This window comes from Gobio gobio (assembly GCF_949357685.1).
Source record: "Gobio gobio genome assembly, chromosome: 2".
Lineage (NCBI taxonomy): Eukaryota > Metazoa > Chordata > Actinopteri > Cypriniformes > Gobionidae > Gobio > Gobio gobio.
The window spans coordinates 8,590,931-8,614,571 of record NC_137098.1 but is presented as its reverse complement, the minus strand read 5'-3'; the positions used below and the strand labels follow the sequence as shown (position 1 = coordinate 8,614,571).

Genomic DNA, 23,641 nt, shown 5'->3' with positions numbered 1-23,641 from the left:
GGAGGGAACATAAGAACTCAAACTGTACTATGCGCTGGTATTTCTCTCAAATATTGTTCGAACAAGACGATCTTGGAGGTGAAGATGCTGGATGTGGAGGCCCTGGGCTGGTGTGGTTACACGTGGTCTGCGATTGTGAGGCCGGTTGGATGTACTGCCAAATTCTCTGAAACGCCTTTGGAGATGGCTTATGGTAGAGAAATGAACATTCGATTCACGGGCAACAGTTCCGGTGGACATTCCTGCAGTCAGCATGCCAATTGCACGCTCCCTCAAAACTTGCGACATCTGTGGCATTGTGCTGTGTGATAAAACTGCACATTTTAGAGTGGCCTTTTATTGTGGCCAGCCTGAGGCACACCTGTGCAATAATCATGCTGTCTAATAATCATCTTGATATGCCACAGCCATACATGTGAGGTGGATGGATTATCTCGGCAAAGGAGAAGTGCTCACTAACACAGATTTAGACAGATTTGTGAACAAAATTTGAGAGAAATAGGCCTTTTTTGTAGAAAAAGTCTTAGATCTTTGAGAATTGAGGCAAAAACAAAAGTGTTGCGTTTATAATTTTGTTCAGTGTATGTATGCCATACAAAAGATTATTTTCCTACTGTACAACTCTTTTTATTGAAAGCTGAAAGTAATGTGTTTTGTTACCTTTGTACTTTTTATCTGTACCCTGCACTTGCATTAATGTGTGCATGTCTAAGTGACTATGTCATGGAGTAGAGCAAATTCATTAATTTGGTTTAACTTAATTAAACGGAAAAGTAACTCAAATATTATTGTGTACATTTTCATTTGCTTTCATTGGCCAAGGATTGTAGCCTGGTCCTACCAGACTATCATACATTTCATTCGTACAGAGAGTCTGGCCACTCTCCATTGACAAGCGTTAACTTCCTTGAAGGCGGGAACTCTGTTGAAGTTTAAAACTATTGGATCTGCCCAGAGCCACTCTGGATCTGCCATAACCAATCGCTAATGTTTGGTCGTGACGTATGTCATCTCAAACTAGCGCACAACATCAACGTCATCGTTCTCAGCCACTCCCTCTGTTCGCTGATTGGACCGGTTCAAATTTGACCGGAGAAAACCAGAGAATATACCGCAATCCCAGACGGAGTACTGAAGGAAAATGAAAATTGAGCAGAAGTACGCAGGAGGGCGGAGCCAGGCTACAAGGACTGCCTAAGAGGACGTCTAACCCACATGTAAAGCAACGTTTTGTTCAGCGTTATGTTTAGGGGCATGAACATGTAAAGCCGATGTCCCCACAAAAACAGACTGGCGTGCAATTCATTCAAGAACATTGTGTTCAAGTTTACTACAACAATGGTGTGTGAACTTCACATAGGCCTACTTTTGAAAATCCAGTTGATCCTAATAAGCTTTCATTGTTTTTTTTTTTTAATTAGCCTAACCCTAACCCAATCTTTTGAACTATAGTGTTTAAGGCGGCATGCGTATAGCTCTGTTGAAAGAGAAGGCCTTACCTTTCCCAGTAGTGTCACATGCTTCAAAAGTTATGTTCAGGAGTTCTTCCTCTGAAAAGCCATTTGTTTCAGCACAATCACACAGGGCCCTCTCTGAGGTCAAATCTAGAGCAATGTGAAGTCACAGGTGAGATGACTGTAATTACAGCTGCACACTAATACTAATAAAGCATCAGATCACCTTCACAGCTCTCAAGCACATGGCAGGGCTCCAGTGAATATGTTCCGGAGTCGATGGAAAGGCTTGGGTCGCTGCATCCAGGACAGCCATGGTTCTGTGATAGGAGCCTGAAGGAGGGCAGATGGGCCCCAACGTCTTCCTCTAAAGAACCCCGATGTCCATTCAGCTTCTCTGAGGCCATAACCTCTGACAACCAGAGAAAAGAAACTCTCCAATCATATCTGTATCGCAATACCCTTAATGTCATTAAGAAGCATACTTACGTTTTCCGGAACTAGTGAAGATGAACTAATATGTTCTTCCGTTTCATTGTTTTACTGATGAAGACAACAACTGAGACATCAGAAATGATAGAATGATGAATATATATATATACTCGTTATCAAAATGCAATGGAAAATTACATACCTTTTTAGCTGAATGTAATCCTTTTAGATCACACAAGAATGACATTTTCAAAACAGCATGGATGATCTGTGCACAGTCAAACGTATAGTCACACGGTTGTGTATTTGAGACATCCTCTTTGCTTGTAGATCTCAATGCTTGTAAAAGCAACAGCTGATCTTTAGAGAGCCTTGGCCTCGTTTCATCATAGACGCACACTGGCACACATCAAAACCAGATGACATGGCTACCTCCCCCAAACGCCCTCCATTCACTGCCTGTGTGCTTCTAGCAGGGCAGAACAATGTTTTAATGGACCATTTTAATTAACATTCGGCAGTTTTCCATATCAAATGATTCAAGGCCAGGACTCATCACTATTAGCACCACCCCCTAATTGTCTTTGACCATTTCTTCAAACATATAGCCTACAAAGGAGTCAGAAAATCTAATTTCCTATAATAATAATAACAACAACATTATTGTTCTACAATACATTGTTGTTGTTGTTGTGACTGTTTATCTATATAATATAATATTATAATTTTAGATTTAACTATCATCGTATTGCTGTATATTTGGTATATTATCATTATTAGTAGTAGCAGTAGTACTAGTAATATTATAATATTAGATATAATTATACTATTATCATATTGTATATTTTGTTGTGTTTATTATTATGTATCTATAATATTATATTACAATATATATATACACAGTATAATTACACATTATCATTTAATTGTATATTTGGTATTGTTATTATTAACAGCAGTAGTACTACTAGTAATATATATACTATTCAAATTTTAGATATAATTATATTATTATGACTTTGCATATTTTGTTGTGGTTATTATTATTTATATATAATATTATATTACAAATTATACATAAATAAATATATTATAATTTCATTGCATATTTGTTATTATTATTTGTATCTATTGAATATTATATAATATTTTTTTAATATAATAATTATATTATCACATCTTATCAGTTGTATATTTGTTATTAGTATTGTTATTATTAGAGGTAGTGCTACTAGTAATATTACACAAAATATTATCATTTTAGAAATAATTTTATACCTTTATCAAATTGTATATTTTGTTGTGGTTATTAATAGTTATCAATATATTACAATTTATATATAATTACACATGTAATTACATATAATTACAATTACACATTAATATTATATAATTATATTATTATTATCACATTGTTGTATATTTGTATTATTATTAGCAGTAGTGCTACTAGTAATATTATATATAATATTATAATTTTAGATATTTTATACTATAATCACATTGTGTATTTTGTTGTGGTTATTATGATATAATATATTACAATTTATATATAATTAATTATACATGATCATTTCATTGTATATTTGTTATTATTATTTTGTATCTGTTGAGTGATTAATAGATATTGAGAATAATCTTAGATATAATTATATTATTATCACATTGTTGTACATTTGTTATCATTAGTAATATTATCGTCATTATTATTATCAATGTGTCATGCTGTGTAACTCAACTCAACTATTGTAAAAATATTTTAAACAGCATTTAGTCTGAAAATCTTATTTCTAAATACAATAACATTATATAACTATTATCATATTGCTGTATATTTGTTATTTACAATAATCATTATTGTAGCAGTAGTAATATTATATATAATATTATAATAAATAATATTATGTTTTTAAGTTATAATTGTTATTTATCTATTTAATATTACATAATAATTTGAGATATAATCATCCCATCGTTGTATATTTGTTATTAGTGTAATTATCATACATTTGTCGTGCTGTGTAACATGCTCTATTCAACTGAACAATTATTTTTTTATTTTTTTATTTACTTCCTATACTTTGACTTATATTTGTATTTTGCATTTGTCACAGCGCAGGAACTGAACGGTTTTTTGGAGGACTTTTATTTTGAAGCATGTGACCACTAACCCGGAAGTGTAGTGTATTTTGTTGTTCAGCTTCAGTTGGTGAGTGTGTGAGGCTGCTGTTGCTGCTTCTGCTGCTGCTGGATACGAACAAGTACAAACCAAAACCTGCATTATTGGGTTTTAGGCTTGAGTCGCAACCATGTCTCGGGGATCCATTGAAATCCCCCTGCGGGACACGGACGAGGTTTGGACTCGTTTTATCTCTGTGTTGGTGCTGAGTGTAGTTTTATTGCAGCTCTATGGAGGATAGCTATCATCTGCTAACATGCTATCATTTACGCGCTTTTGATAAGTTTACATACAATTCATGAACTAACAATAGCGAATGACAGAAGTACTTCCGTGAGTCTTGGGCTACATAGACATAATTATACAATGATGAAATATACTTTCGTTTATGGTTCTGGCATGAAACATACTTCAAGCATATTTTAAGCGTTTCCTTTTGACGTTTATGTCTATATGATATATTTTGTGGCATTTAATTTTATTTATTTAGAACCAAGCAAAATAAAATAGTACATATAATATTACCAAACATGTCTGGGATACATAAAAACAACAACAGTTGTGCATGTTAAACAGTTGCATCGTTTGTATTGCTGTTTTTATGTTTATATATTGTTTCAAACTGCGTTTTAATGTAAATTTGAAATTGTCCAAACAGGCTTTTTTTCCATTCCACATTTATTATAATTGAATCAAATATAAATACTCGATTTTTTTATCACCATCCAATCAGAAATACCTTAATGTCACATCGGCTTCTATAAAATGGACAACAATCTTCTTTTTGTAAATATATATTTTTAATTCTCTCCAAAAAAATATACCATAGGCCTTTTTAATAAATTATATTTATTTTATGATTATATAATAATTTGTAGAAGCGATTAATCGCTTCCAAAATAAAAGTTTGTGTTTACATAATATATTTGTGTACTGGGTATAATTATTTGAATACACACATACATGTATAAATTAAGAAATATTTGCATATGTGTATGTATATGTGTATATGTATGTATAATATTTATTTTATTTTGCATAATAATAATACACTGGACATACACATAACTAAACACAAACTTTTATTTGGGATGCAATTAATCGATTTGACAGAACTACATTTAAGACATAATTATATTATTATATCATTACATATTTGTCATCATTATTATTAATTTGTAATGCTGTTGCTGTGGAACATGTCTCAGGGACATTTAATAGTCTCGGGGGCATTTTTACCAAAAACATGAACTGATATTATTATATAAATTGTTATTATTATTGTTGTATTTTTTAATGCAACTCTACTATCCGTTTCAGCCAAACTCACTGGTGGAATATGATCTTATTTTCCTCAGTAATGGTTGGCACTCACTGAGTTCATCTGTTATTTCTTCCTCAGGTTATTGAGCTTGACTTCGATCAGCTTCCAGAAGGAGATGAAGTCATCAGCATCCTCAAACAGGAGCACACACAGCTGCACATATGGATTGCACTTGCTGTAAGTGACATGCACATGTATGGTGTCTTTATTAGGGTTTCTGGCACACAAATCTCACTACTATTTATTTTTTTTCAGTTGGAGTACTACAAACAAGGCAAGACCGAAGATTTTGTCAAGTTGCTGGAGGCGGCACGCATCGATGGAAACCTCGATTACAGAGACCACGAGAAGGACCAGATGACGTGTTTGGACACACTTGCTGCATATTATGTCCAACAGGCTCGAAAAGAGAAGAATAAAGATGCGAAGAAGGACCTCATCAACCAGTCCACTCTTCTGTACACCATGGCAGACAAGATCATCATGTACGATCAGGTAAATGAAGCTTCCAGTTTTCATATTGTAGCAATCGCTGTTATTTTTTTATTATTAGCCTTATGATATTTCTCATTTCCACAGAACCATCTGCTGGGAAGAGCTTGCTTTTGTCTCCTGGAAGGAGATAAGATGGATCAAGCAGATGCTCAGTTCCAGTTTGTACTTAATCAGTCGACAAACAACATCCCTGCACTCCTGGGTAAAAGTCTTATTATTTAAAATTTTTAAAACCGACTTATTATTATTATTATTATTATTTAATATGGAAGTTAAATTGCATTTAAATGCTGTTTCATGGTTATTTATAGATGTTGTCTTGTTATGAATGATTATTTATGTTTATGTCCTTCAACAGGTAAGGCGTGTATCTCCTTCAACAAAAAGGATTACAGGGGAGCTCTGGCCTACTACAAAAAAGCTCTTCGCACGAACCCTGGCTGTCCAGGTGAGTTTGCCAGATGTGTTAAATGCTATTATCCTTTCCTTAAAACCATCCTATATAGTGATACTAGATCAATTTATACTAATTAAATCCTTACATATTACACATGAATTGAGAGAAAAAAAACGTAGCTCCATTAATATCGATAAAAAAAAAAAGAATTAATCGCACATATTTCTGTAGTTAATCGCACCTAACATTAATATATTGTAATATATTTTTATATTGTAATACATATTTTCTCATTGAATCTCCTAACTAATATTAAAGATGACATTAAGACAGTATATTTTAAATGTTTGTGTAAAGGCATCTTTTTACTACGTATCAATTTCTGGGGATGAAATGAGTAACAATAGCCATTCAACATTACATTATAATTAAAAGACATCATTTTTAACATCTGATTGGCTTAAAAATACTTATCAACTTTTAATTGGAATGAACTTAAAACAATTTTCACATGAACCCATGTCACAATTGCTGTGTCTTTTAATATAGTGTGTTGTATATAATGTACATCTAGTAATAACAGTGATGTTTCTGTCTCTTTGAATGTGAGCTGTCAGTTAGTTTATTTTGCACATTAACTTCCACAATACGAAGAAAATGACTAGTTAAACATTTGTTATCAAGATTTCTATGTGAGGATCGATCCTCTTGATACAACATCGGAAGTATTTATACTTATTTTCGCACTTACAGTAATTGATACAAGCACGTTACTGACAGGATCAAAATCAGGCAGCCAGACAGAGCTTGAAACACGCACGTGTCTTGATCGGCTGATCATAGGATAGGCCTAGACCATGTTCGGTTGGCTGCTCTCTCTCGGTTCACAGAACTGGTGAGCGGAACCGATAGCGTGATCATATTCTGTAATGCTAGCCAAAGAATGTGAGGAGACATACCTATTATTATAACTTTTAAAATAAATGATGAGCATTATTTTTGGCAGCTCTATTCGCGACTGCAATATCGTATGTTGTTTCCAAAGTGCGGGTTAACAGGTTAACCTTTTATCTGGTCAAGACTCCCAGAGCTCATTTCTGTGTAATTGTCTTATTGCAGCCGAGGTGAGACTAGGCATGGGCCACTGCTTTGTCAAGCTCAACAAACTAGAGAAAGCTCGCTTGGCGTTTGGCAGAGCTCTGGAGCTCAACTCCAAATGTGTGGGAGCATTGGTGGGTTTGGCGGTGCTGGAGCTCAACAATAAAGAGGCCGACTCCATCAAGAACGGCGTGCAGCTGCTTTCCAGAGCCTACACCATTGACCCCAGCAATCCTATGGTGCTCAATCACCTCGCCAATCATTTCTTCTTCAAAAAGGTAAAGCTAGGTTCCTCTTATGATCTATGGTTTAGAATTGGAGATCTTGTACTTTATAAGTCCTTTGTTTTTTTCAGGACTACAGCAAAGTGCAGCATCTGGCTCTTCATGCTTTTCACAACACAGAGGTGGAGGCTATGCAAGCAGAGAGCTGCTATCAGTTAGCTCGTTCCTTCCATGTCCAGGTAAGAAAGAGACGTCTTACATTTGAGAAATAAAGAATCAGTATGGGTATATATTTCGTAAATGAGAAATATAACGGATATTTTCAATTGACTTTTATTTTTATATTATAGTTTTAGTAATTTTGTTAATTGCCTTTGTTTTAGTATTATATAGCTTCAATTATTTTTATTTTTTTAAAACTTTTATTTTAATACTTTTATTATTTGACTGGTATAATTTTTGTATGAATTATGTTATTTATAATTTTTAAGAAAGAAGTCTCTTCTGCTCACCAAGGCTGCATTTGTTATTAAAAATACAAAATAAGCTGTAATATTGTGAAATATTATTAAAATGTAATAACTGTTTTCTATTTGAATATATTTTAAAAATGTAATTTATTCCTGTGAGCATTATTACTCCAGTCTTCAGTGTCACATGACCCTTCAGAAATCATTCTGATGTGATGATTTGCTGCTCAAGAAACATTTATGATTGTTATCAATGTTGAAAGCAGTTGTGTAAAACAATTTTTTTAGGTTTATTTGATGAATAGAAAGTTCAAAAGAACAGTATTTATCTGAAATAGAAAGCTTTTGTAACATTGTACTACCGTTTTTGGGGAAGAACTTAAAGAAATAAATACATATATTCAGCAAGGATGCATTAGATTAGTGGCAGTAAATACATTTATAATGTTGAAAAAGCTTTATATTTCAGATAAATGCTGTTCTTTTGAACACTCTATTCATTAAATAATCCAGAAATGTTTTTGTACACCACTGTTTTAAACATTGATAATAACCAATGTTTCTTGAGCAGCAAATCATCATATCAGAATTATTTCTGAAGGATCATGTGACTCTAAAGACTGGAGTAATGATGCCATTTTTAAAATATATTCAAATAGAAAAAAGTTTGTAAAAAATTGTAAAAATATTTCACATTAATACTGTTTTTGCTGTATTTTGGATCAAATAAATGCAGTCTTGGTGATCAAAACAGTACAGTTTCTACATGCATGCATACATACAGTTTTAGAAAAAACGTAAGTATTAAGTGTAATAATTATAAAAATTGTACTGAAATATTTCAAGATTGATAATGTGGACCGAGGCCAAACATGAATCAATCTGGGCTGCGTTTGGTCTCTATGATCAATTTAGGCTTACAATGCAGCCCTGGCCAATTATATCAACTGTCAATCAAGTGAACATTTTCTGTAATGTCTAAAGTCTTGTTTATACGCAAGTTACAAAAAATGCTGACCGCCCAACCCCATGATGACATAATGTTTGCAGCGCACAGCTTAACACTTGTGCGGACGTGGCGAGTATAAAGACCAGGCTTAAGACAAATGGTATTAAAAACACATTTTTGCTTTTAGGAGGACTACGATCAAGCCTTCCAGTACTACTATCAGGCCACTCAGTTTGCATCATCTACTTTTGTACTGCCCTTCTTTGGCCTGGGCCAGATGTACGTGTATCGTAGAGACAAAGAGAATGCTGCACAGTGCTTTGAGAAGGTCTTAAAGGCATATCCCAACAATTATGAAACCATGAAAATCCTTGGGTCACTTTATGCCACATCGGATGACCAGGAGAAGAGAGACATTGCTAAAGTATGACATTACATATCAAAAACTGAATTACAAAAAAATGTTTTTCTCAGAGATTATAAAGCTGTTTTTTTTACTTACAGGAACATTTAAAAAAAGTCACAGTACAATATTCCGATGATGTGGAAGCCTGGATCGAGCTCGCCCAAATTTTGGAACAAACAGACATTCAGGTAACAGTGCTATTTCTACTGTACATGCGCCTGTGTTTTGACTCGTGTAACATACACCTCTGACTGTGAATTGCCCATATTTCCTGCAGGGTGCTCTTTCCGCATATGGCACTGCCACTCGCATCCTTCAGGAGAAGGTCCAGGCTGATGTTCCCCCTGAGATCCTTAATAATTTGGGGGCTTTACACTTCAGATTGGGAAACCTCGGCGAGGCCAAGGTAAAGATACATTTTTAGCTCAAATTAAAGGTGAAGTATGGGGTTTCTGAGACACTAGTGGCACCTAATGGAATTACAAAAATAAAGCATATTTTCCAACAACATTGCAAACACCTCATTCACATGTGTGTTGCACCTCTCACTACTCAAAACACCACAACCGCTCTTACAGGTGCTTGTTAAGGCACGTCTCAGCTGGTAAAAGTAGGCTATTTTTAATAAACGGTCCAACATATTGGGAATACCTTTAGCTGTGTTGCTATGTGTCATGAGTAAGCAATTTATTTGACTCTCTGTCTAGAGTGAATGTGAGCGTTTCTCTTATATAAACCCATCCAACGAATCTGCACCGAACGCATTTTATGACATGGCGCGCTACAATTGTTTGAGTATTGAAGCGTCCATTGTAGCATGTTGCATCTCAATGCCACGTTCGCTTTGACATGATTTGTTCATGACCTGTTTAATCTTTGACGGTAGAATTTGTCTTGTTAGAATGTCTTGCACTTCTATAACTGAAGCTGAATTTCTTTTCCTATATAACGTGTCAGTCATGGTCCCTCATTGGCTAAACACCCACTGGCTCCTCCTGCTTCAGTAGCCATGCCTCCAAACTCTTGTTATAAGTTGAGCTGGAAAGAAATTGACGAATCTTAACGGTCACTCTCAATGTTTTGATGGTGCCTGGGAGGCTCGATGTTTACACTTTGGGGGGAGATAAACCTATGAATAGCATACTAATAATAGTCAATGAACAATAAACTGGATTGAGAGAATGTATTTTAAAATCTTACATACTTCACCTTTAAAGGAATGTTCTGGTTCTGCTGTTGATTACCTCAGAACCAAATTACATTAGACTTTACTGGAATGGAATGTCTTGGACAATTTGGTTGTGGAGGAAAAAAGCGTCAGGAATGCATTAAATAAGTCAATCACACATCTCAATTTCTTTGTAGAAATACTTCCTGGCTTCTTTGGAGAGGGCAAAAGCTGAGGGCGAGCATGATGAGCACTACTACAACGCCATCTCTGTCACAACCTCCTATAACCTGGCCAGACTCTATGAAGCCATGTGCGAGTTTCACGAGGCTGAGAAACTCTACAAGAACATCTTGAGAGAGCATCCCAACTATGTGGACTGTATGCATCGTCACAGTATTCATTTTGTGTGGCTTTTTTCAGGAAACAGTCCATGCTTTTGACACATTTGAATTTGTAACAGGTTACTTGCGTCTTGGAGCGATGGCACGTGACAAGGGAAATTTCTACGAAGCTTCTGACTGGTTTAAAGAAGCCCTTCAGATCAATCAGGTAGATATTCTTGCTGACAGACATGCATATGCCTACATATAGTCATTCTTCTGGATCTGTATTAATCTAAATGGGCGAAAAGTTGCAAAAAAGGCCTGAAACATTTCGTCTGTATCCGTTGCGTCCATTGCATATCGCACCGTTTTACTTCCTTTTCCGGGTCAGAACGTCTTGGGCTGTTTCGCCAGTGTATAGTGTAAATGCAAATATCGGATGCAGGTCGCTTTTGAAAGATGATGTTAAAAAAAATCTGATATAGTCACCAAATCGGAATTGTGCATCAAGACCTGCAGTGTAAATGCGGCCTAAGAATATCTTAAAACAAAGAAAGATCACTTGGTTTCATACGTCACATTATGAACAAATTATGTATGGTTCGAGTTTGATATTAATTGTTTAGTATAATATTTGTATTCTCAGTTGATATTATTATTAATTATAATGATTCATTTTTTTATATATATATATATATATATATATATTTATATTATGCTGTGAATCAATTAAAAAAAAGGAATTAATCAAAAATGTTCTGTAATTAATCTCGATTAAAAAAACATTGTAGTTTTTAATATTTTGATATTGTAATAATTTCAGTTACTCTCCAAATTAATGAAGAAACATTTTAAAGACTGCATATTTCAAATATGTGTTGTAATGGCATCTTTTTATGAATGAAGGCCAGTCTCACTGATACTAATGTGTCTCTATGAAACATTAATGACATTACATTACAGTATAACTGAAAGCTCCCAATTTCAACATTTATTAGGCTTTAAAAATAACGACATTTAATTTAAGTGAACTTAAAACAATCTTTACATAAATCCATTATAATAAATGTTATATTTACCTGTGGCCTTCCTACCAGTTAGACATATACAGAAATGTTATAGATTTTCTAAACTGCATAAAAAATAAATGAAATATAGATTAATCATCATTAAAGCTACAATTTTCTCTGTTCCCATTGTTCTTTGATGAACATTAATGACAGGCATCATCAGTGCTTCTGTCACTTTAAGATCGGCCGCTGCCGAACATGACGCGGATCTCATTTTCCCACAAGTTCAAGACGTTATTTAACTAATTTAAGACTCCTAATATGAGAATACTCGACAAAACTGACATTTTGGCAAAATTCTGTGTTTTTGATATTGTTTGTTCAAGAGCGAAAGAGAACTCGATGTGTGCATGAGACTGACACGAGTCTTTCTGTGCGTCGAGTGTGTCCCTCGATCAGCTTCCTAGGTGGTGAATCAGTATATTGTGTACATGAATGTGTACGACTCCCTCATCAGTGCTCTGACTACTGAACAAGGGAGCCGATTGAGACGCACCCACACAGACAGGACATTGACATACAGCGCGTTCTCTTGTGTCTTGTCGCTCTTAAATTGCTTAAAAGCATTTACATGAATAAGAGCGTTATCATATAATATAACGCGAGGCAAAAATGGATATAAAACGATATTAACAAGCTAATTTGCACAGTACTAATATATATTGTAATTAGGGAATTATAAAAGTCATTTTGTGACTGAAATGTTTGCCGTTCCTCATTAAAGCTGTTTTTTTCTTCTTCCTGCATTTCTTTTTTAGTTGTCTTTTTTCTGCCTTGTTGTGTGTGGGCTTTTTTTCTGAATTCTTGGTGATTTATTCCGATATGTATTAATAAAATGTGTTTTGTAGGACCACCCTGACGCCTGGTCGCTGATTGGTAACCTACACTTGGCCAAACAGGAGTGGGGTCCCGGCCAGAAGAAGTTTGAACGCATCCTTAAACAGCCCTCAACTCAGAACGACACATACTCTATGCTGGCGCTGGGAAACGTGTGGCTTCAGACGCTGCATCAGCCCACCAGAGACAGAGAAAAGGTGCCTAGCGTTATTCAGCGGACAAACCATCACGTGTTTCCAGAATTTGTCTGTTTTATTTACTCTTTTTATTTTTTTCCCCCTAGGAAAAGCGGCATCAGGATCGAGCTTTGGCGATCTACAAACAAGTTCTGAGGAATGATGCCAAAAATCTATATGCTGCCAATGGCATAGGTGCTTTATCTGCTTTTTAATTAGCCTTGCAAGGCCAGACCTGTAACTAGCAGTATAAACCAACTTACTTGTGTTTACCCGTCATATTGATTCAGCACGTGAGCATCTTTCTCCTGTGTGACGCAGGTGCTGTGTTGGCACATAAGGGTTATTTCCGAGAGGCACGGGATGTCTTTGCCCAGGTCAGAGAGGCCACAGCAGAGATCAGTGATGTCTGGCTGAATCTGGCACACATCTATGTGGAGCAGAAGCAGTACATCAGTGCTGTGCAGATGGTGAGAGTATAAACAAACTGAAGGAAAACTCAGGAAGGTTTCTGCTCTGGATCTGTACTCACGGCCTGTTTTTCTCTTCAGTATGAAAACTGCTTGAAGAAATTCTACAAATATCAGAACACAGAGGTGTTGCTGTATCTGGCCCGAGCGCTCTTCAAATGTGGCAAGCTGCAGGACTGCAAACAGACTCTTCTCAGGGTGAGAAAATCTTGACACAAAACTTGACATTATCTTTTATTTACTGCAGGGTTTCCCAAACTGGATTTTGCAAGTGTACGAAAAGCAAACTTTGGCGGGTTGAATTTGATATATAATACATAATTTTCAATTGTAGTCTGAAAAAAGGCATCTGAAATAATAAACTAGGTGCAATGTAGTGTTGCCAAAAATGTTGATTGTACGCTACATATCGATAGATGCTTCCAATACTAATTTTCCGCAGATTAGATATACAATACCAGCTGCTCTCTCTCTCTCTCTCTCTCTCTCTCTCTCTCTCTCTCTCTCTCTCTCTCTCTCTCTCTCTCTCTCTCTCTCTCTCTCTCTCTCTCTCTCTCTCTCTCTCTCTCTCTCTCGCTCTCTCTCTCGCTCTCTCTCTCGCTCTCTCTCTCGCTCTCTCTCTCGCTCTCTCTCGCTCTCTCTCTCGCTCTCGCTCTCTCTCTCTCTCTCTCGCTCTCGCTCTCTCTCTCGCTCTCTCTCTCTCTCTCTTCTCCCCCCCCCCCCCCTTCACGGGAAGGGATATATTGTTGAACACGTATAGATGTGAATTCGGACGACAATTAAATGACCACACAACCTTGGTGTTTGTCAAAAAACAGTAGTTAATTCAGCCGGGGATTTTTACGCGGGTGATGGGAGAAAAACACTGACATTCTGAATTCGGACGGCAATAAAATCACTGACTAGCCCCTCTAAATGATGAAAATACCTTATGACCCCACAAGAAACAATTACCGTCCGAATAGGGCTAAATACACACAACATTATGTCAAAATGCCGGTCTTGGCAAGTGTTAATGTAAACACAGTCAGTTCTGTTTTAAGAGGACATAAACCGTTGAAAGAAAACGCATGTGTAACAGTATAATGGATCCGTGCGTCAGGTCTTAAAGTGACAGCAGGCTAATAAACCTGCAGCCAAATTATGAGATAATATAACAAATATCTGTATGGCAGTTTTCCCCCATGGTATCAATGTCAAAATGTGTGGCCAGTGAAAATGCTGAATTGCTAGTACCCACTAGCTACAGTGGCCGGTGAGCTTAACCCTGAAAAAAAGATTAAAATAATTTGTTTACCTGTATGTCATGTGACCATTAACCATCTTCAGAGAACTGTGAACATGCACATTTTGTTTAAATATTGAAATATTAGTTTAAAAGTAAATATTTTGGGTAAAAGCAGTTAAAGGGTTAGTTCACCCAAAAATGAAAATTTTGTCATTAATTACTCACCCTCATGTCGTTCGACACCCGTAAGACCTCCGTTCATCTTCAGAACACAAATGAAGATATTTAAGTTGAAATCTGATGGCTCTGAAAGGCCTCCATTGGCACAATGCACGGTTCACTCTCAAGACCCATAAAAGGTACTAAAGACGTCGTTACAAAGTCCATCTCACTACAGTGGTTCTACAATAACTTTATGAATCGGCGAGAATAGTTTTTGTGCACAAAAAAACCCTAAATAACGACTTATATTGTGATGACTGATTTCAAAACAAAGCATCATGAAGCTTCAAAGCGTTATGAATCAGTGAGTCGATTCAGCGGTTTGAATCACCAAAGTCACGTGATTTCAGCAGTTTCGCGGTTTGACACACGATCAATAGCTGATTCATAACGATGATGCCGTGTTTTGAAATCGGTCATCACTAAATCGTTATTTAGGTTTTTTTTGCGCACAAAAACTATTCTCGTTGATTCATAAAGTTATTGTAGAACCACTGTAGTGAGATGGACTTTGTAACGACGTCTTCAGTACCTTTAAAAGGGTCTTGAGAGTGAACCGTGCATTGTGCCAATGGAGGCCTTTCAGAGTCATCAGATTTACACTAAAATATCTTCATTTGTGTTCTGAAGATGAACGGAGGTCTTACGGATGTCAAACGACATGAGGGTAAGTAATTAATGACAGAATTTTCATTTTTGGGTGAACTAACCCTTTAAGCTAAGAAAAAAGTTTGTGAATCTCTGCTTTACTACAGTGACTCTAGATTGTATTTTTCTTTTCTCATATAATTAGACTATATTATTATGCTTAATAAGGTTATATTGTTATTTAATGTTTCATAATTCAGTAAATAGTTTTGAACAATTCATTTGATGTGTTGCATATTCAATTATATTTAAAAGAGGAACCCAATGCATTAAAACAATGTACATTTTGAAAAGAAAAACATTTTTATTGCATTAATATGAGATCAATCCTCCCCAAAAATATGTGTATGGTTATTTTTTTATTAATATTGTATAAGGTATGAATAATTTTTGGGATTTTTCTATTATTTTAATCTATTAGCAGTCCTGTTTATAAATGCTTCTCACTTCCTAACTCTTTCTTTCAGGCCCGGCACGTGGCTCCCAGTGACACTGTGCTGATGTTCAATGTGGCGCTGGTGCTGCAGAGGCTGGCCACGCTGGTGCTGAAAGATGAGAAGAGTAATCTGAAGGCTGTATTGAGTGCGGTGAAAGAGCTGGAGTTGGCTCACAGGTGCGTGAACTCCTCGACCTCCAGCCTGTGACGCACTACAGCCTGAGGCTCTCGTGTGCTTCTTTCATAACTTCTGTTATTGTTCTCGCAGGTACTTCAGCTACCTCAGTAAGGCTGGAGACAAAATGAGATTTGACCTGGCGCTGGCCGCGAGTGAAGCCAGGTACGGCTGCTTTTTCTAGATATGCTACTTTTGTTCTGAAAGTTTCGTCATGACCCAAACAAACGTGATCCGACAACTCTGAAAAACCCACTGACAACAAATCCCAGCTAGTCTGAAAATATTGGAGGCTTAATATTCAGTTTGTTTATATATATATACATAAACACACACACACATCCATCCATGGTTCCTTTCATTAATTGTTTGTTCATTCCTTCCATCTTTTATTCATTCCTTTCATTCAATTGCTCGTTTGTTTGTTCCATCCATCCTTCCTTCCATTATCCATCCATCATTTGCTTGTCTGTTCCTTCCTTCATCATTCCTTTGTTTGTTCTTTCATCCTTCCTTCTCTCCATCCATCCTTCGTTTGTCCCATTCATCCATACATCCAATGTTTGTTAGGTCCATCCATTCATCATTTGTTCGTCTGTTTGTCCCGTTCATCCATCGTTCGTTTGTTCTTTCCTTTCATCCATTCATCATTTGTTTGTCCCATTCATCCATCCATCATCCATCGTTTCTTTGTTCCTTCCTTCCTCCCATCAGCCTTTATCTGTTCCTTTCTCCCTTCATCCATCCATCATCATTAATTTCTTTGTTCTTTTCATCCATCCATCCATCCATCCTTAAATTTAGTCCTTCCATCCTTTGTTCGTTCCATCTGGCCGTCCATCCTTCCTTCCATCTGTCTTTCATTTTTTCATTCCATCCATTCTTCGTTCGTTCATTCCTTCCATCCATCTCTCGGCCTTCTTTCCTTCCATCCATCTCTCGGCCTTCTTTCCTTCCATCCATCTCTCGGCCTTCTTTCTACCATCGTTGATTTTTTTGTTTGTTCCTTCATCCTTCCTTCTCTCCATCCATCCATCCATCCTTCGTTTGTCCCATTCATCCATCCTTCGTTTGTTCTTTCCTTCCTTACATCAATTCATCATTTGTTTGTCCGTTTGTCCCATCCATCCATCATCCATCGTTTCTTTGTTCCTTCCTTCCTCCCATCAGCCTTTATCTGTTCCTTTCTCCCTTCATCCATCCTTCTTTGTTCTTTTCATCCATCCATCCATCCATCCTTTAATTTATTCCTTCCATCCTTTGTTCGTTCCATCTGTCCGTCCATCCTTCCTTCATTCTATCTTTCATTTGTTCATTCCGTCCATCCTTCGTTCGTTCATTCCTTCCATCCATCTCTCGGGCCTTCTTTCTACCCATCGTTGATTTGTTTTGTTTGTTCCTTCATCCTTCCTTCTCTCCATCCATCCTTCCATCCTTCGTTTGTCCCATTCATCCATCCTTTGTTTGTTCTTTCCTTCCATCCATTCATCATTTGTTCGTCCGTTTGTCCCATTCATCCATCCATCTTCTATCGTTTGTTTGTTCCTTCCTCCCTTCATCCATCCATCATCATAAATTTCCTTGTTCTTTTCATCCATCCATCCTTTAATTTATTCCTTCCTTCCTTCTATCCATCTTTCATTCGTTCGTTCATTCAGTCCATCCTTCATTTGTTCATTCCTTCCATCTTTTGGCCTTCTTTCTACCCATCGTTGATTCGTTTGTTTGTTACTTCATCCTTCCTTCCATCCATCCTTTGTTCATTTGTTCCTTCTAGCCATCGTTCATTTGTTTGTTCCTTCAAAAATTCCTCCTTTCAATCCCTTCTTCCATCCATCATGTTTTTTTTAAGTTTGATCCTTCCTTCCATTCTTGATTCCTTTCTTCATTTGTTCTTTCTGTCTTTCTTGGAACAGAAAGGTTGATTTTTGAAGTCTTTTGAATGACTTGAGAGGGAATAAATAACGACTGAATGTCCAGCGATCTGATCAGTATGTATGTTTTCTCTCACAGGCAGTGCTCTGACTTGCTAAGCCAGGCTCAATACCATGTGGCCCGAGCTCGTAAACAAGATGAGGAGGAGAAGGAGCACCGCGCTAAACAAGAGCAGGAGAGAGACCAACTGCGGCAGCAAGTGATGAAAGAACAGGAGGACAGGAAGAACAGAGAGGCTGAGGAGCAGAAGAAGCTGCTCGAGCAGAGAGCCCAGTATGTGGAGAAGACCAAGAACCTGCTCAGCTTCTCAGAGGGAATGAAAGATTCAGCAAAGGAGAAGAGGAAAGGAGGCAGTGGACGGGTGAGCTTTTATTGGAGAGCTGGGATCTAGTTCATTTAAACGCAAGACTTTTTTGTATTTAAATGTTCCTTTTCTTTTTTTTCTTTTTTAGCGTAAAAAAGGAGGCGATTTTGATGACTTTGTCAATGATGACTCTGATGAAGACCTGCCACTCAAGAAAAAGAAGAAGAGGAAAGTTGGGAGTGGCAGTGAAGTTGAGGATGCAGGGGAGGAGGGAGACAAGAAATCCCGGAAGAGGAGAAGGAGGTAAACATTTATGAGAACAGATCCACATGTGCTGGCATGCAGTGTTATTATTCTTTTACCTTTTATAGTTTTTGTTAATATTGTGAATTGGCTTTTATATACTTTCAGTCTGAATTTTAATCTTAGTAAATTAATATTGAAGTTAATGATCATAACCCTGTTGGAACATAAAAGGCGAGTTTCTGGGTTGCTCACAAATTCAATTCAGAAAATCAAGATGCAATTACAGATTACAGATTTTTTTTAACAACGGTATAAAGATTCAGTCACATTTACCTTTGCTAAGCGAATTTTCGTGAGCTAAATCCAGTAATTTCAATAGGATTCCGTACGATCGAGTTTCACATGAGGGCGAAAAAGATACAATATGTAAAATAATTATAAAAAAAATAAAAAAAAGAGTGGGTGGGTGGATTTTTATCACTATAGAGTGGTTGTGTAAGCACACTGCCAACACACATTTATGTTCAAGTGAATTTTGCATAATAGGTCCCCTTTAAAATGTAATTTATTTGATTTAGCATCTAATTAAATCATACATTTAATTATAAAATGATATGCAATGTTGTTCTCTTGTTTTAAAAGGTGCAAAATATGATCTAGTGTTGGACTTGTAATTGTATTTTTTTTTGCATTGTAGTTTTTGCATCTAATTGAATAGCTATAAATTATATACATTTAATAATAAATCAAATATTTGTAAATGATGATTTCTGCATTATTTTTTCTGAACGTTAGTGATTGTAGTTAAAACAGATTAAAGCTGGGTCAGGTTGAGTTACAGCGTGCTTCTCTTGTTGCTTCCTCAGACCAGCCGGTTCAGATGATGAGGAAGGAGGCTCAAGGTCTAAAAAGCAGCGCAAACCCAGAGAGCGCAAGAGGATTGAGAAGGTACCGATGCTCTGTGGTTAATATGCAAGTTGTACCTTGATTTAGAAATGTAGATCTAATTGCATTTTTCTTTTTTCAAGTCCAAGCCGGAGCGCATGCCGCCATCTCTTAAAGGGAAGATCAAGTCCAAGGCCATCATTTCATCCTCCGATTCCTCCTCCGATGAGGATGGCCTGAAAATAGCAGAAGACAGGTAAGAGATGCTCACTTGAGTTTGCTTGAAGTGCATGAACTGAAAATCCACTAGGGATGCACCGAATCCAGGATTCGGGTTCGGATTCGGCAGAATATTGGGCTTTTTGACGGGGTTTGGTTTCTGCTGAACCTTAGTATTTTTTTTCCACCGAACCGAACCCTAGGCTTGCACTATGCGCCTCCGCTGGTCGAACGTAATGATGCCGCCGTTGATTATGGGAACGTGTTTACTAGGTGGACCGTTCAAATGCAGTAGGCTGTGAGAAAGTGAAAATGGAACTCATGCACAGAAAACGTGTTGTTTGGCAGTACTTTCAGTCAAAAGCGAACGGTTCGGTTTTTTTCCATGTACCGTGCCACCCCTAGTTTTTACTGTATCGCAATAAATGTGAAAAGACGGATGCAACAGCTTGAGTAGACTCACAAATGTGCTCGACTACAACAACTCTTCCTCTTCTCAACATGGCCTTTGTTGCGTGTTCCAGGGGTGGATTTATGTAAATTTTAGGGTTTGTGATGTCACTAACCCGTGAAGAAGCTCGTTGTAGTCCTGAAAAAGTGATTTCTGTAAAAGAAAATATCTCCCTTTGCTTTGAGCGTCGTAACTTTGCAGATGTTGTTTATGCTCAAACAGCAACATTACACACTAAAGCTAAAAAAGTGAAATCATAATCAACCACCCCTTTAAAATCACAGCGACTTAAAGTCAAAATATATTTTTTTTAAAAATCATTACTTTCTGTTTCAACGCAACTTTATTTATTTCCTAACGTTGTCGATTTTATGTTCAGAAATGCCAGGCACAGCGGCTCGGGTTCAGACGATGACGAAGGCCACAGGAAACGCATCGCTTCTGACAGCGATTCCAACGAGGAGCGTAACCAATCAGGCAGTGAGGCCGGCAGCCCCCGGCGCTCCGGAAACTCAGACGAGTCTGGCAGTGATCGGCCGGTGAAGAGGAGGAGACCGCAGCAGCAATCCGACTCGGAGCAGTCGGACAACGAGAGCAAAAAGAGCCGCTCCGAAGGTTCTGATGATGAATCCCGGGCTGGCTCTCCGGCCCCCGCGTCCGATCGGGGCGGCTCAGAGAACGAGGGCTCTCCGCAGAGGTCCGAAAACGACTCTGAGCCCGAGGGGTCCAACAATGAAGCCTCCAACAGAGGATCTGATGACGACAGTGACTGAATTTACTGACCGTTCGGTCTGTTGAGGGAAAAAAAGCTTTTGTTCTTGTAATGTTCAGATCATAGCGTACGCTGTTATGTCATCCAGGATAATGTTTCTTAGCTTTGTTTTGTTTTATTTTTCAAAATGAGCGTGTTTTCTGTTCAGGCTTTTGAGTAAGAAATGTCTCTTTAACTGATCTTTTTGATGAGCATTACAGAATATATTGTGCTCTGTAGTCTTAAAGGCACAATGGCGCGCTGTGATTCAGAGTTGGTGTACAATATGAAATGCCTTTGAATAAAAAGTATTTTGAAACATTTTTCTATTTTGTGTTTTCTGGAACTATTGCAGCTTTTTGGAACTTTTTTTGTACATTAGCCTATCTGCAACAAGAATAAGCAAATTGTACACACATACACACATTTCTTATTAGTGAGGACATTGCATAGACTTGATTTTATATCAGGTTAATGATATTTTATATGGCCTATCCCAACCCTCACAGAAACGTGCTTTATATAAAATATATATAGCGTTTCTTGAGGACAGAAAAATATGTATTTATTCAAACTAATAAATGCATAAGGTAAAAACATAAATGCCAAGGTATCAGAAATACAAGTACAAAGCAAAATTGCAAAGGTTACTTACAATTAAATAATAATAAAAGTAAAACATAATTCATACATACATAGGGCCTATAAAACAGAACAGAAAACTTTAATGAAATAATTTTGTTGTCTTAAGAGCTTTAAGATTCTTAGATGATGAAATATTTTGGATGTACAGTTGGACTTCTTTTGTAAAAACAATGAATAAAGGATTTTTATTAGTACATTTACTGCGGTGATTGTGACATTTTGCAAGGAGCAATAATAGGTTAGTAATAAAGCATTCATTACTTTGAGCTTTTTGTGTATTCAAGAAGCCAAACAGTACGTCCTTTAAAAACAAAGAGAAACCCGAAAGCACATTGCAGTTAATACGTTTAGGGAATTCATCCCAAAATAGTTGTGTGTGAGGACAATCCCAGAAAATATGACAAGAAGAAGCAGCCTTCACCCGGGCCGCAGCGCGTAGGAGGTTGCAGTAAGGTGGCGCATCCCGTCTCTGCTCCTGAGCCTGCCAAATTCCAGGCTAAGCAGCACTTCTGAGACAGGAAGCTCAGAGATAGGCGTCAGATCTTTTAGGAGATGGTAGCAGGACCACCCCTTCCCCCGGTGGAGGTTTGGGGTAAAACCTTTGTTCCCTACTGCTGGCATCATGGCATAATTAAACTATTTATTAAAACTGACTTCCCTACCTCTGAGCTCCAGAGGGCACGGTTGACAGTGTGCGATGCAAAGCCTCGCTGCTCTCAGTCCCCTCTGTCGCCAGAACCCTGTCAGAGCAGGCCGCAGTGGAACGCTGGTCCTTCCCTGGCCCCCTTTGTCAGGACGCGGAATTCGACCCCATCCCTACCCCGGGACGCCCTAGTGCCTCCCATGTATGGGCCGGTCATTCCTCTTCGCTGCCCCATCGTGGGTGCACCTATGGTTCGCATGATCCCGGTATTTCAGTTTCTGGGAGCCTGGCTAGAGCTACCGAATCTGTCCCTCTGGCTCGCTCGCACGATCAGGCTCAGCTATGCTATTCAGTTTGCACAGTGTCCTCCCCGTTTTCAGGGAATGCACTATACTATGGTTGGTGGCAGTGCCCTTGTCATGCGTGCAGAGATCGACACCCTACTAGCGAAGGGTGCGATCAAGATCGTCCCTCCAGCCGAGATGAAGTCCGGCTTTTACAGCCCCTACTTCATTGTGTCCCAAGAAGAGCGGTGGGTTACGACCAATTCTGGACCTGCGCGTCTTGAACTGAACCCTTCACAGGCTTCCATTCAAGATGTTGACTGTCAGACGCAATTTCGAATGCATTCGTACTTTGGATTGGTTTGCAGCGATCGACCTGAAGGACGTGTACTTTCATGTCTCCATTCTTCTTTGACACATTCTTCTTTCGTTGTTTCTACGGTTTGCATTCGAGGGGCAGGCATACCAGTACATGGTTCTCCCAATCGGGTTAGCTCTGTCTCCTCGTGTCTTCATGAAGGTCGTCGAGGCAACCCTTGTGCCACTCAGGCAACATGGGGTTCGCATTCTTAACTATCACGATGACGATGGCTGATACTAGCTCACTCTCGAGATCAGGTTTGTGAACACAGGGATTTGGTGCTCCGACACCTCGCTGGTCTGGGCCTTCGGGTCAAACTCTTTTCCCAGATAGGGGACCTGCAGGATCTCTTTTCTCGGTATGGATATTGACTCAGTCGCCATGTATGCGCAGCTTACGAGCAAGCACAACTCGGTCACTGCTGACTTGTCTTCGCCAATTCGAGGGCAAGAATGTGGTTCTACTGAAATTATTTCAGAGGCTCCTGGGGCATATGGCATCCGCAGCCCCTGTAACGCCCTTCGGTTTGCTTCATATGAGACCACTTCAGCACTGGCTACGCGATCGAGTCCCAAGATGGACATGGCAACCAGGCACACTCCGGGTCCCAGTCACTCTGGCCTGCCTTCAGGCCTTCACCCTGTGGTCGAAACCTTACTTTTCTATGGCCCGGAGTGCCCTTAGAACGAGTTTCCAGGCATGTTGTTTTATCAACAGATGCCTCTTCCACAGC

At 38.0% G+C, this 23,641-nt stretch overlaps 1 protein-coding gene across 1 annotated transcript; it reads left to right on the top strand.

Annotated features, from left to right (window-relative positions):
• Positions 1 to 4,067: 4,067 nt before the first annotated feature.
• ctr9 (CTR9 homolog, Paf1/RNA polymerase II complex component) lies at positions 4,068 to 21,299 on the top strand. The gene is made up of 23 exons (XM_079840244.1): positions 4,068 to 4,240; positions 5,468 to 5,566; positions 5,645 to 5,884; positions 5,969 to 6,086; positions 6,243 to 6,332; positions 7,401 to 7,657; positions 7,735 to 7,842; positions 9,210 to 9,446; positions 9,527 to 9,616; positions 9,706 to 9,834; positions 10,794 to 10,977; positions 11,060 to 11,148; positions 12,841 to 13,026; positions 13,113 to 13,200; positions 13,327 to 13,475; positions 13,557 to 13,673; positions 16,041 to 16,186; positions 16,278 to 16,349; positions 18,198 to 18,480; positions 18,572 to 18,726; positions 19,536 to 19,617; positions 19,698 to 19,810; positions 20,604 to 21,299. The coding sequence occupies exons 1-23, from the start codon at positions 4,196 to 4,198 to the stop codon at positions 20,995 to 20,997; spliced, it is 3,471 nt and encodes a 1,156-aa protein (XP_079696370.1). The 5' UTR covers positions 4,068 to 4,195; the 3' UTR covers positions 20,998 to 21,299.
• Positions 21,300 to 23,641: the final 2,342 nt, after the last annotated feature.